Genomic DNA, 12279 nt, shown 5'->3' with positions numbered 1-12279 from the left:
GACATCCAGAATGCTTGGGACCTGGGGTTTTCCGGATAACATATCTTTCTATAATTTGGATCTTCATACCTTAAGTCTATTAGAAAATAATTTAAACATTAAATAAACCTAATAGGCTGGTTTTGCTTCCAATAAGGATTAATTATGTCTATATTTGGACCAAGTACAGGTATGGGACCTGTTATCCAGACTGATCTGGACCTGGAGTTTACCGGATAACGTTTCTTTCCAGAATTCGGATCTCCATACCTTGAGTCTACTAGAAAATCATATAAACATTAAATAAACCCAATAGGCTGGTTTTGCCTCCAATAAGGATTAATTATATCTTAGTTGGGATCAAGTACAAGTTACTGTTTTATTATTATAGAGAAACAAGAATTATTTTTAAAATTTTTTGAATATTTCATTATAATGGAGTCCATGGGAGACGACCATTCCATAATTTGGAGCTTTCTAGATAATGGATTTCCAGATAACAGACGCCATACCTGTACAAGTTACTGCTTTATTATTACAGAGAAAAAATTGGATTATTTGGATAAAATGGAGTCTATGGGAGACGGCCTTTCAGTAATGTAGAGCTTTCTGGATAAGAGTTTCCGGATAATGTATCCCATACCTGTACAAGGTACTGGTTTATTATTACAGAGAAAAAGGAAAGAATTTTCACAAATTTGAATTATTTAATTAAGATTGCCTTCCTGAAATTCTGAGCTTTCTGCATAAGGGATCCTATAGCACAAATTTACGTGCTATAGTACTATATTCGGCTTCTTTTTTTAATTAAGTATATAGAATCACTGAGTGGGAGGTGCCAGCATATACCTGTAACTTGTACTTGTGTCTGCCCCTGGAGCAGTAAAGAAAACGCCACCAGCGTAAGCACCAGAGAGTTCTGAAGTGCAAGACCCCTGTAATAAATGCAGCCCCACGTTCACAATCCCACTGCCTTTCTCCCACAGATGCTCCATTTAGTGCCTAATGAAAATCTCACAACCTGCTCCTGCTTCATAAGAAAAATTATACATATGTTTAAATAAAAATATCAATAGTTATACGAATTTTTTTTTTAAAAAAAATCACATTTGTTGACTGTAAATATGCTTTTAGTGCACTTCATTGCACGGTTACAGCTTCCACTTGAGTGCTGGTGTACATGGTGGAGATCGACCCCACAATGCCTGTGTCTGCACCTCTACTCCATGTACCTGAACTCATGTAGAAGTTGTACTTCAGCTCAGATAAATGGAACTACAGAAGGGAGCTGATCCACTTCTCTCATTCATGAAAATAAAAATGCAGTCTAAGAGCAGCGGAGCCGATGCTCCATTTGCTCTCAGCCGTAAAGGAGAACTAAACCCTAAAAATGAATATGGCTAAAAATGCCATATTTTATATACAGAACTTATTGCACGAGGCTAAAGTTTCAGCTTGTCAATAGCAGCAATGATCCAGGACTTCAAACTTGTCACAGGGGGTCACCATCTTGGAAAGTGTCTGTGACACTCACATGCTCAGTGGGCTCTGATTGGCTGTTGAGAAGCTAAGCTTAGGGCTCGTCACTAATTATCCAGCAGAAAATGAGGTTGGTCTGTAATATAAGCTGATGCTACAGGTTTGCCGATTATTAAATTCTGATGCTAATTGCACTGGTTTCTGTGCTGCCATGTAATAATTATCTGTATTAATTACTAATCAGCCTTATATTGTGACATTTCTATTCTATGTGTACTGTATATTGTGAGTGGGTCCCTAAGCTCAGTAAGTGACAGCAGCACAGAGCATGTGCAGTGAATCAGCAGAAAAGAAGATGGGGAGCTACTGGGGCATCTTTGGAGACACAGATCTTTACTGCTAAAGGACTGTAGTTGCCTTGGGCTGGTACAGAAGCACAAAACATCATCTACAACATTTCTAGCTACTTCTTTAGTTAGGCTTTAGTTCTCCTTTAAGCCAATGCCACACAGGGCTAATCTCGGCTTGCTGGAAGGTGCAGTCCAAAATCAGACCCAATGCTTACATTAACTTTCTTCTTTACATGCATCCAGAACTATTGTGTCGGCCCAGGTGCGGGCATACGTGCCATACTTCAGTACCGAAATGCTAGTGTTTGCATTTTTGCACTGAAATCCCCCATGTTTGCCTTCTGCAGGGCTTCGGCAATTTCCATCCATTTTGGCGCATGCGCAGTTGTCGCAAACCGGGAAATTGCTCCAACTGCGCATGTGCCAATTTGCCGGTCTCTGTCTCATCTTATGGAAGACCCGAAAGATGGCTGCCGCGAACTGCGTTGCTCTGACTCTGCACTGAGGGGTAAGTATAAAGTTAGGGGCATTTCCCCCGGGGAGCAGATATGCTGGTGGGGAGGAGGGTCTACATGGGGTGGGGGGTAGGGTTTTTTTGGTAAAGGGTTTGTTTTTCCTTTAAATACCCAGTTAGGGGTTGCCTAACTATCACCCCCTTATATGCAAACATTCCAATTACAGCTTTTCTAATGAACATGCTGCTGCCTTCATGTAATTCTTTATTAAACTGCATAAGAATTGTACCACAGAAAGTTAGGGATGAGTGCAGAGAAGAGTCAAATCTATCCCCATTAACCCCAGCACTCCTCATTATTTAGTTAGTAGAGTTTCAGACTGATAATATGTAGGGTTGGGTGAATTTGACCTGTTTGGCCAAAAATTCACCGTCAGCGAAATGTCGCCATTAAAGTCTATGGACATCAAAAATTTTTTGTTTGGTGGTGAATTTTTTTGACGCGCGTCATTTTTTTTTGATGCACGTCACCATACAAGTCTATGGGGTCATTTTCACAGCGAAACAAGGCGTAATCCCTAATAATATGCCATTGTGGTGCCAGTACCGCAGTCTTACCCACCTGGGATCACTGGAGCAGTTAAAGGTCCCGGTGCGAATGCCGAATTTTGTCACTTTTTTGACCATCTTTTCCCAGTGGGTTCTACTTACAAGGGGACTTCGTTCGTTTGCAATTACCTGTGAGAGGAGAAAGTCTCATTATTTTGGCTTCATATTCAATTCATAAGCAAATCAAAGTGAATAAACGAATGTGTGTTTACGTGAAAATGTGGGACAAGCCTTTCACTTCAGGGCTTTGTGATTTGGTTCCTAAGGCGCAAACTGCCGTCACCGTGCCGGAACTAGACAGACCGGTTCTGGGTAAATACACTGTAACTGCCGCAGGCCATACACGTTGCTGTAAAGTTTGCTCTTTATTATTCAAGTCCCAGCACAGACACCGGAATATGCACAATATCACTTAAATATTAAACACGTGGGTGTCCCTCATAAAGTAGTTCTGTATTGTCTTCTTGTTTACATTTGGTTTATTGTTTAGCAGATGCCATACACCGCTACAGAAGTATTATGCCTAGTAATCAGATTTAATACTATATATGGTCGAAGAACACAGGACAGAAAAACCTGCACCCTTGGAAAACTCACCCACCCTGATTAAAATGCAACTTAAAATGACCAATTTTTTTTTTAAACAAGAGCTACATTCCAGGGCAGGTAAGATTTTCTTTGTAGACATTATCGTGGCTTCCAAGGAACTCAGAATTGATGGCGCGGGGGCTCACTAACTGGCAACACCCCCTGACTATGACTCGCACCCTGTACCCACTAGCGTTTGCTTCCTTGGAACAATCTACAGAAGACAAGGAAGTGTTAGACCCATGTAACGCTGTGTTTGATAGAAGATTAAAAATAATCTGTCACAGGAAAACATTAGGAAAAACACACGCAGTTAAAAGTTCTGCACACTCAATGTAACTGAATGTGTCACAGTGGGACCTGGATTTTACTATTAAGTGTTGTTCTTAGATCTACCAGGCAGCTGTTATCTTGTGTTAGGGAGCTGCTATCTGGTTACCTGCCCATTGTTCTGATGATGGGCTGCTGGGGGGGAAGGGAGGGGGGTGACATCACTTGCAGTACAGCAGTAAAGAGTGACTGAAGTTTATCAGAGCACAAGTCATATGACTGGGGGCACCTGGTAAAGTGACAAAATGTCAAGCCCCATGTAAGTTTTCAAAATTAAATATAAAAAAACTGCTTGCTCTTTTGAGAAATGGATTTCAGTGCAGAATTCTGCTGGAGCAGCACTATTAACTGATGCGTTTAAAAAAAAACATGTTTTTCCAGGACAGTATCCCTTTAACTACACGAGTCTGACTCTGTACTAGTTGGTGCCACACAAACACATTGTTAGGAACAACTTCTTCCATTCAGTTATAGGAGGTTTCATTTGTGGCTGATCCTGAAAAGACAGAGTTGGATTTATGTAGTAATGCGTCAGATGCAGTGCCACGCTGGGCAGGCGCTCTAGGCAGGCCTGGCAGTCGCGATGTCTGTTTAGCATGTGCATGCGCGAATTCGCACTCGCGTGCGCATGCGCGATATAGTGCGCATGCGTGAATTGAAGTTCGCAGCATGCGTAGAAGCTCGAAGAAACGCAGAGAGTCGGGCAGAGAAGGGAACCAGACTTGGGGTAGGCGACAGAGGAGGTACGTGCCTGGTGCCCTACAGCTTTGCGCCCTAGGCATGTGCCTACTCTGCCTACCCCTAGTTCCGGCCCTGGTCAGATGCAGTCGGCCATTGTGCACTGGGTGACCCCACAATAAATACCTCAAAACAAAAACCTGTAACCAGTGGCAATGGCTGTTGGAGGATGCTGGGAGTTGGAATTAAAGGGAAAGTATAACCTTTCATATGCTCTAAAGGACAAGATAAAAAATATGCTTTATAGTTGCTAAGGTGAGAGACTCGTCACCCTAGCAACCTAAAAGCATTTTTTTAATTTTAGGTATAAAAGGCAATATTAAAAATACAAGACCACAAAAGGCTAAAGGGTGTATTTCCCATTGAAGCGGCTATGGGAGAGAGAGAGAGAGTGAATGAAGATCCTCGCCATGGAGAAATGGAAGTCAAGAAATGCCTACCTGCACCAACCAGATGCCATCTTTTGTGTCTTCCACCAGTTCATAAAAGTGCATTTCCCCACTGAAGTTAGTGCTGGACACAGTCTCTGAGGCTTCTTCTTCCTTCATGGCAGAATACAATTCCCCTTCCATCAGGTCACCTGCCAATTGGGATGATAAAGTCATTAGGCGTCTGCATTTAATCGCAAGACAGTCTCCATAACTGAAATCCATTCAACTGCTCATCAACACAGAGCCCACTTATCCGCCCCACCATGTATGCTGCCTACACTCCTGTTTAATGCTCTGCAACAATTAAAGGAGAACTAAACCCTAAAACTGAATATGGTTAAAAATGCCATATTTTATATAATGCTGTATTGCACAAGGCTAAAGTTTCAGCTTGTCAATAGCAGCAATGATCCAGGACTTCAAACTTGTCACAGGGGGTCACCATCTTGGAAAGTGTCTGTGACACTCACATGCTCAGTGGGCTCTGATTGGCTGTTGAGAAGCTAAGCTTAGGGCTCGTCACTAATTATCCAGCAGAAAATGAGCTTCCCCTGTAATATAAGCTGATGCTACAGGTTTGCTGATTATTAAATTCTGATGCTAATTGCACTGGTTTCTGTGCTGCCATGTAGTAATTATCTGTATTAATTACTAATCAGCCTTATATTGTGACATTTCTATTCTATGTGTACTGTATATTGTGAGTGGGTCCCTAAGCTCAGTAAGTGACAGCAGCACAGAGCATGTGCAGTGAATCAACAGAAAAGAAGATGGGGAGCTACTGGGGCATCTTTGGAGACCCAGATCTTTACTGCTAAAGGGCTGTAGTTAAGACCACAGTCCATTACATTATCTTCCTGGGTGCTACCATCAGATGCCACATGATTTGGCCACCCCTGGGCTACACAAACTGTATGTAAATTATGCTTTTAACGTGCAATCTATAGCTGTGTTAGCAACGTGACTCACGGGGGAGGGGAGATAAAAATCCAAAAGGCAATGTTTTTTCTTTCTTTTCTGCCATGACCCCATATACATATAATCCCATTCACTGTAACCTGACACAATGAAGAGTCCAATTCAATTGCAAACAGAGGCCAAAGGGCAGTGCAGTGAACTAAACAAACACAAAGAGCCTTGCCCTGATAACAAGCAAACATGGACAGGTGTCAGAGTGTAACCCATGCTTTCCCGGGGAGTAGCTAGGGCAAATTTCATGGCACCCAATAGTGTTAAAAAAAACTGGTTTGTGATAATTCACTTACAAGGAAACTTTGGGCGACTTCGGAAATCGAAGCGCCGCAAGTGCATTGCTGCAGGCGATTTTTAATTTTAGCAGGCGGAAGGCAGTTCAGGGAGAGTGTTGCCCCGAAGAAGGTGCGATTAGTTGCCAGGCAACTAAATCTCCCCGAATCTGCCCGTGTGCTAAAGCCCTAAAGGGGTAGTTCCCCTTTAGTTTAACTTTTAGTATAAAATGGCCAATTCTAACCAAATTTTCAATTGGTTTTCATCTATTTTTTATAGTTTTTTAATTATTTACCTTTTCTTCTAACTCTTTCCAGTTTTCAAATGGGGAGGGGGGTCACTGACCCGGTCTATAAAATTCATTGACAGTTAGATCCAATATATCTTATAGGGGGAGCTCCCTTTCCTAGCAGATGTATTAGAGCTCACTCAAATAACTGATTTCAGTACAAACAAAATCTAACAAAATACCTGCCTTTTGCACAAATTCTGCATGTAGAGAGACATGATGTCTGATGATTTTAATAGAGTGACCTCTAATACATCTTCTAGGCAAAGGAAGCCCCCCTATAAGATATATTGGATCTAACTGTCAATGAATATCTGACACCCAACTGCTGCATGAAGAGAGAATGAAGAGAAACAGATGCTGAGAGAGGAATAGTGAAGATTGTATCAAGTCTAAAGGTGGCCATTCACGGGCAGATAAAGCTGCCGATATCGGTCGTTTGGACCGATTTGACAGCTTATCTGCCCGTGTATGGGGGCTTCCGACGGGTCTTCCCGATCGATATCTGGACACGATTTTTACCCGACCGACCCGTCTGAGCCGCTTGGTGCATCGTAATTCGATCGTTCGGCCATGCGGCCGAACGTTCGAATTACCCCCGATATAGCCACGCTGTTTAGTGGCATATCGGGGAAAGATCCGCTCGTTTGGCGATGTCGCCAAACGAGCGGATCTTGGAGTCTATGGCCAGCTTAACAGCTGCCTTTAATGAAACCCAGAGATTCTGCTCAGCAGGGACAAAGATAAGAAATGTATCAATTAAATGTATCAATTTAGAACAGTTTACAGGGTCGGTGACCCTGTAAAAGGCGAGAAATTAAACTTTACACTTTAATATTAGAAAAACAGTCACACATAGAAAATAGAAAGCAATTGGAAAAAGTCTTTATTTCTGGTGATCTATCTGAAACCAACTGAACTGAAAAAAGTGTTGGAAGGTGAACAATCTCTTTAAATAAACCCAATAGGCTGGTTTTGCTTCCAATAAGGATTAATTATATCTTAGTTGGGATCAAGTACAAGCTACTGTTTTATTATTAATGAGAAAAAGGAAATTATATAAAAAAAATTTGGATTATTTGGATAAAATGGAGTCTATGGGAGAAGGCCTTTCTGTAATTCGGAGCGTTCTGTAAAACAGGTTACCTGATAATGGATTCCATACCTGTATTAAAAATAAATTGTGGATTCAGCATGTGTGTATATATGTTATGCTTGTTTATTACAACTTGGAGGTACCAGAACAGTTTGCAAACCAGGCAAGTCAGTTCCGACTAACAGCAATCTCCCTTCAGCAGAACAGTCGCTTATCTCTGTAAATTCTGACTACCAGCACTAATCTCCCCTTCAAGATTTCTGCTACTTACAGGGTTACTCAACTCTTCTGCTGATTGCAAGCTCCCTGGCTTAGGCATTTATAAAGTCCATTTAACGCTTGTCTGCCGGCGCATTTCAGGCAGTAGAGAAACTTCCTGAGGCTCATTTATCAAAGGTCGAATTTTGAATTCATGTGAGTTTTTTTTTTAATCTCTTTAAATTTGAATAAATTTGAATAAACTCGAAATTCAATATTTAATAAAATAATCTAAAACTCGCACAAATTTTACAGACTCAAAAACTCGAATTGAATTAGACTAAATTTCTCCGAAAAAAAACTCGAATGTTAGGAAGATTACCAACATGTCCTAATTGGTCCCTGGACCTCTCCCATTGACTTATACATGAACTCGCCCAGTTTTAGGTGGCGACTAGTTGAATTTGAGCTCTTAAAGGGCTAGAGTATGATAAATCTCAAAATTCAAATTTGAATTAAAACTTGAATCAAGTGTGGATACTTCACAATTCGAATTTGAGAGTTTTGACCATAAAAAAAAGAATTGAAAATTCGAGTAAGGGCTCTTACAGACGCGTGTTTTTAGCTGTGATCCCCTGAGTTCAGGTTTCATGCGTTCAGCCGCAGGGAAGCGCAAGAGTAGACGCACTGAAAGCGCAGAATGCAGGAAAAATGCAACATGTTGCATCCCAACCTGCGTTCGGCGCTTCCATGCATCTGTGTGAGTACAGCCCCATTGAAAAGATTTCAGTGCATCTACTCCTGCGCTCCCCCTGCGGCTGAACGCATTAAAACGGAATGCAGGGGAGCGTAGCTATAAATGCTCGTCTGTAAGAATTTTCAATTCGACCCATAATTAATCTGCCCTGGGGTGAAAGACAGGAACCTTGTGGTGGCACAGCCAAGCTAAAATACCCCAGCCAGATAAACCCTTCATTATACTCCTGGTTATGGCTGCCATACAGTAAACAAGAGCTGCAGTGAAACACCTTGCCCACCTGTCACCAATTCTAATGTTATTCAATGGAAAGTGTTATGTCTGGGACACAGAGCAGTGACAGACCCCTAACCAAAAAAAAAAAAAAAATTCTGTATGGCCCTTACATGCAAACACACGCAGATGCTAAAGTTAGAATACATTGTATTAAAATATATTGATATATATACAAAATATATTGATATAAAATATATTGATTTATATACACATATGCATGGGGCAAATTACATACAATCACCACTTGACAGATCCACGTTTGGTAACTCAAGTGAGCCATCAAAAAACAGATCAGAGGTTTAAAAAATATGCAGTCATGTAATGTTATCAAGATCAATTATCCTTCTAATCCTTTACGGGGTGGTTCACCTTTAAGTTAACTTTTAGCATGTTATAGAATGGCCAATACTAAGCAACTTTTCAACTGGTCTTCGTGATTTATTTTTTTATAGTTTTTTTTTTTTTATTATTATTTGCCTTTTTCTTTTGACTCTTTCCAACTTTCAAATGGGGGGGGGGGTCACCTCATCCCATCTAAAAAACAAATGCTCTGTAAGTAGGGTTGCCACCTGGCGGTAAAAATGATGATGCTTGATGCCAATCTTATTAATAAGAAAATATAGGAAGGCCGGTATTTTTATCCCAGAAAAGGTGGCAACAAAGGCTACAAATGTATTGTTATTGCTACTTGTTATAACTCATCTTTCTATTCAGGCCTCTCCTATTCCAGTCTCTTATTCAAATCTATGCATGGTTGTTAGGGGAATTTTGGACCCTAGCCATCAGATTGCTGACATTGCAAACTGGAAAGCTGCTGAATAAAAAGCTAAATAACTCAAACGCCACAAATAATAAAAAATGAAAATCAATTGCAAATTGTCTCCGAATATCACTCTCTACATCATACTAACAGTTAATTTAAGGTGAACAACCCCCTTAAAACAGAACTCTATCCAGATGTTCTCTACATCATACTAAAAGATAAAGCAAAGGTGAACAATTCCTTTTATACGGCACTGACATCTTCATAGAAAGTAACTTAGCATGTTACACAAACATATTAACACAAAGCAAACTCCCCCCACCAAAAATCTCCCTTTATTACCTGATTTTTCCACCAGCTCCCTGACATCTTTCTTCTCCGGCAATCCCGAGTATCCCAGACCCCTGCATTCCAATATAGTCTTCAGCTGGTGAAAGCTCAGAGTCACAGGGTCCACCAGCTGGCTGGCAAAGATGCCCGTTTCGTACCACACAATCGTCTCAAAGAATCTCGCCAGGACAAACAGGATTGAGAAGTACAGCAGGAGGAAAAACAGCTTCAGCCACATCTTCCCCGCTGTGTTGAGGAAAAGGTTCTTTTCAATGCTTCCCCTGCCAAGGCAGAGATGGGTGTAACCTCAAGCAGGATCCCTGAGCAAAATGAACGGACCTGTATAAACAGTGTTCAAGGGTTTCAAATATCGGTTTGTTTCTTTTTTTTCTCAGTCTCTCATGTTTCCAGACACTTATTGAAACTTATCATTAAGCGGATTGTTTCATATGAAAGGAAGCGACGAAGAACATGGTAGTCACACACAGAAACCACACAGAAGGGCATTTAGGCAACTGCTTTTGTATTGTCCATAGAAGTAGATCTCTTATGAGCAGGTATGAGGTATTAGAGAGAAATGGAAATATACTGGCCTCAATAGATTATCTGTGGAACTGAGGGATCCAGTGTTGATTTACAAGGAAAGAACAGAATTAACTGGATGTTGAAGTTGCTCAGAGAAACTTGGGCTCTCGTTATGGATTAGTACACAATGTTCTAGAATAACTGGGTGCCCGAGACATATAGGGGAGAGAAGTGGTAGAGATATAAAAAGAAAGTACCGTTTACATAAGTTTTTACTAGTTACACATGGGAGAGTGTTTATACTGAAGTACTGGAAGAATAGTTAAATGGGGACAGTACTGCAGATCTCAGGGAGTATTGAAAAGGGCCAAAGGTAACGGTAGAACTAGAAGTCCAATACAACTGTACAGGGAAAGTGCTGGGGTCACTGGTTTGCTCTATAAAATGTATAGGGGGAAGTGCTGGGGTCACTGACTGTTCTATATGGGAAAGTGCTGGGGTCACTGGCTTGTTTTATAGTAATGTGTAGGGGAAAGTGCTGGGGTCACTGGCTGTTCTATAGGGGAAGTGCTGGGGTCACTGACTTTAGAAATGTATAGGGGAAAGTGCTGGGGTCACTGGCTGTTCTATAGGGGAACGTGCTGGGGTCACTGGCTTGTTTTATAGTAATGTATAGAGGAAAGTGCTGGGGTCACTGGCTTGTTTTATAGTAATGTGTAGGGGAAAGTGCTGGGGTCACTGGCTGTTCTATAGGGTTAAGTGCTGGGGTCACTGGCTTGTTTTATAGTAATGTGTAGGGGAAAGTGCTGGAGTGACTGGCTGTTCTATAGGGTTAAGTGCTGGGGTCACTGGCTTGTTTTATAGTAATGTGTAGGGGAAAGTGCTGGGGTGACTGGCTGTTCTATAGGTGAAAGTGCTGGGGTCACAGACTAAAACAATGTATAGAGGAATGCGCTGGGGTCACTGACTATAGAAATGTATATGGGAAAGTGCTGGGGTCACTGACTATAGAAATGTATAGAGGAAAGTACTGGGGTCACTGACAGTGACTATAGAAATGTATAGGGGAAAGTACTTGGGTCACTGACTATAGAAATGTATAGGGGGGAAGTACTGGGGCACTGAGTGTAGAAATGTATAGGGGAAAGTGTTGCAGGGAGTCCTGTGTGGTTGCCTAGGGAAACCTTTATGTATCTGAATAGGGAAATGATTGTAACCCTAATACTCTAATGACACAGAGAGATCCGGGAGTGACACAACAACAGGGACCCCTCTAACACCTCGGGGGCTCCCCCCAACCTGCCTTCTCCGGGTGACAGAGACAGGGGAGTCCCGCCAGGGCCTGTGACGTTCCGCTTTCACCCAGACAAGTTGGGTCTGTCTCCATTCCCGGCCCTGCTTTACGGCTCTGCCTCGCCCCAAACAATGTCGGATGCGCTGAGCGGCACTGTCCTGATTACCGGGGAGCGATCAGCTGTGCAACAGGGCGGCAGTGACGTCACCTGAGCTCTGATCCCAGATGTGTGTGTTGCCAATAGGTTGGGGGTGTGACCATAGAGAGGGGCGTGGAATAGACAGGGCAACGCGGAAGACTAAGTAGGTCATAGAGAGAAAGAGGGATAGACAGAACTAGGAAATCATAGAGATGACTGGCTATATATATGGTGTAAGCAAGCTCACGGGGCAGCGGTATAGACTGGGCTGTGGATAAAGGGTTTATTTATTTACAGCGAGCAAATCTTTCCCATAGTGCAGACGCAATATGATATGACAGCCAATGACATTTTTACTTTACTTCATGTAGCTGTCTAAAGAAAGCTCATCACTGATTGGTTGCTGTGG

At 41.9% G+C, this 12279-nt stretch overlaps 1 protein-coding gene across 2 annotated transcripts in view; it reads right to left on the bottom strand.

Moving 5' to 3' along the window:
• Positions 1-11972, bottom strand: part of rnf103.L (ring finger protein 103 L homeolog) — a 35673-nt gene extending 23701 nt beyond the window's left edge. The window contains 3 exon segments of one of the 2 annotated variants that reach the window (NM_001088757.1): positions 2885-3000; positions 4968-5107; positions 9925-10840. In NM_001088757.1, coding sequence (NP_001082226.1) covers positions 2885-3000; positions 4968-5107; positions 9925-10150 — 482 coding nt within the window. In that variant the 5' untranslated portion in view covers positions 10151-10840. 2 annotated transcript variants of the gene reach the window in all.
• Between the last annotated feature and the right edge of the window lie 307 nt (positions 11973-12279).

This window comes from Xenopus laevis, chromosome 1L, assembly GCF_017654675.1.
Source record: "Xenopus laevis strain J_2021 chromosome 1L, Xenopus_laevis_v10.1, whole genome shotgun sequence".
NCBI classification, from domain to species: Eukaryota; Metazoa; Chordata; class Amphibia; order Anura; family Pipidae; genus Xenopus; species Xenopus laevis.
This window is presented reverse-complemented; position numbering and strand designations above follow the sequence as displayed.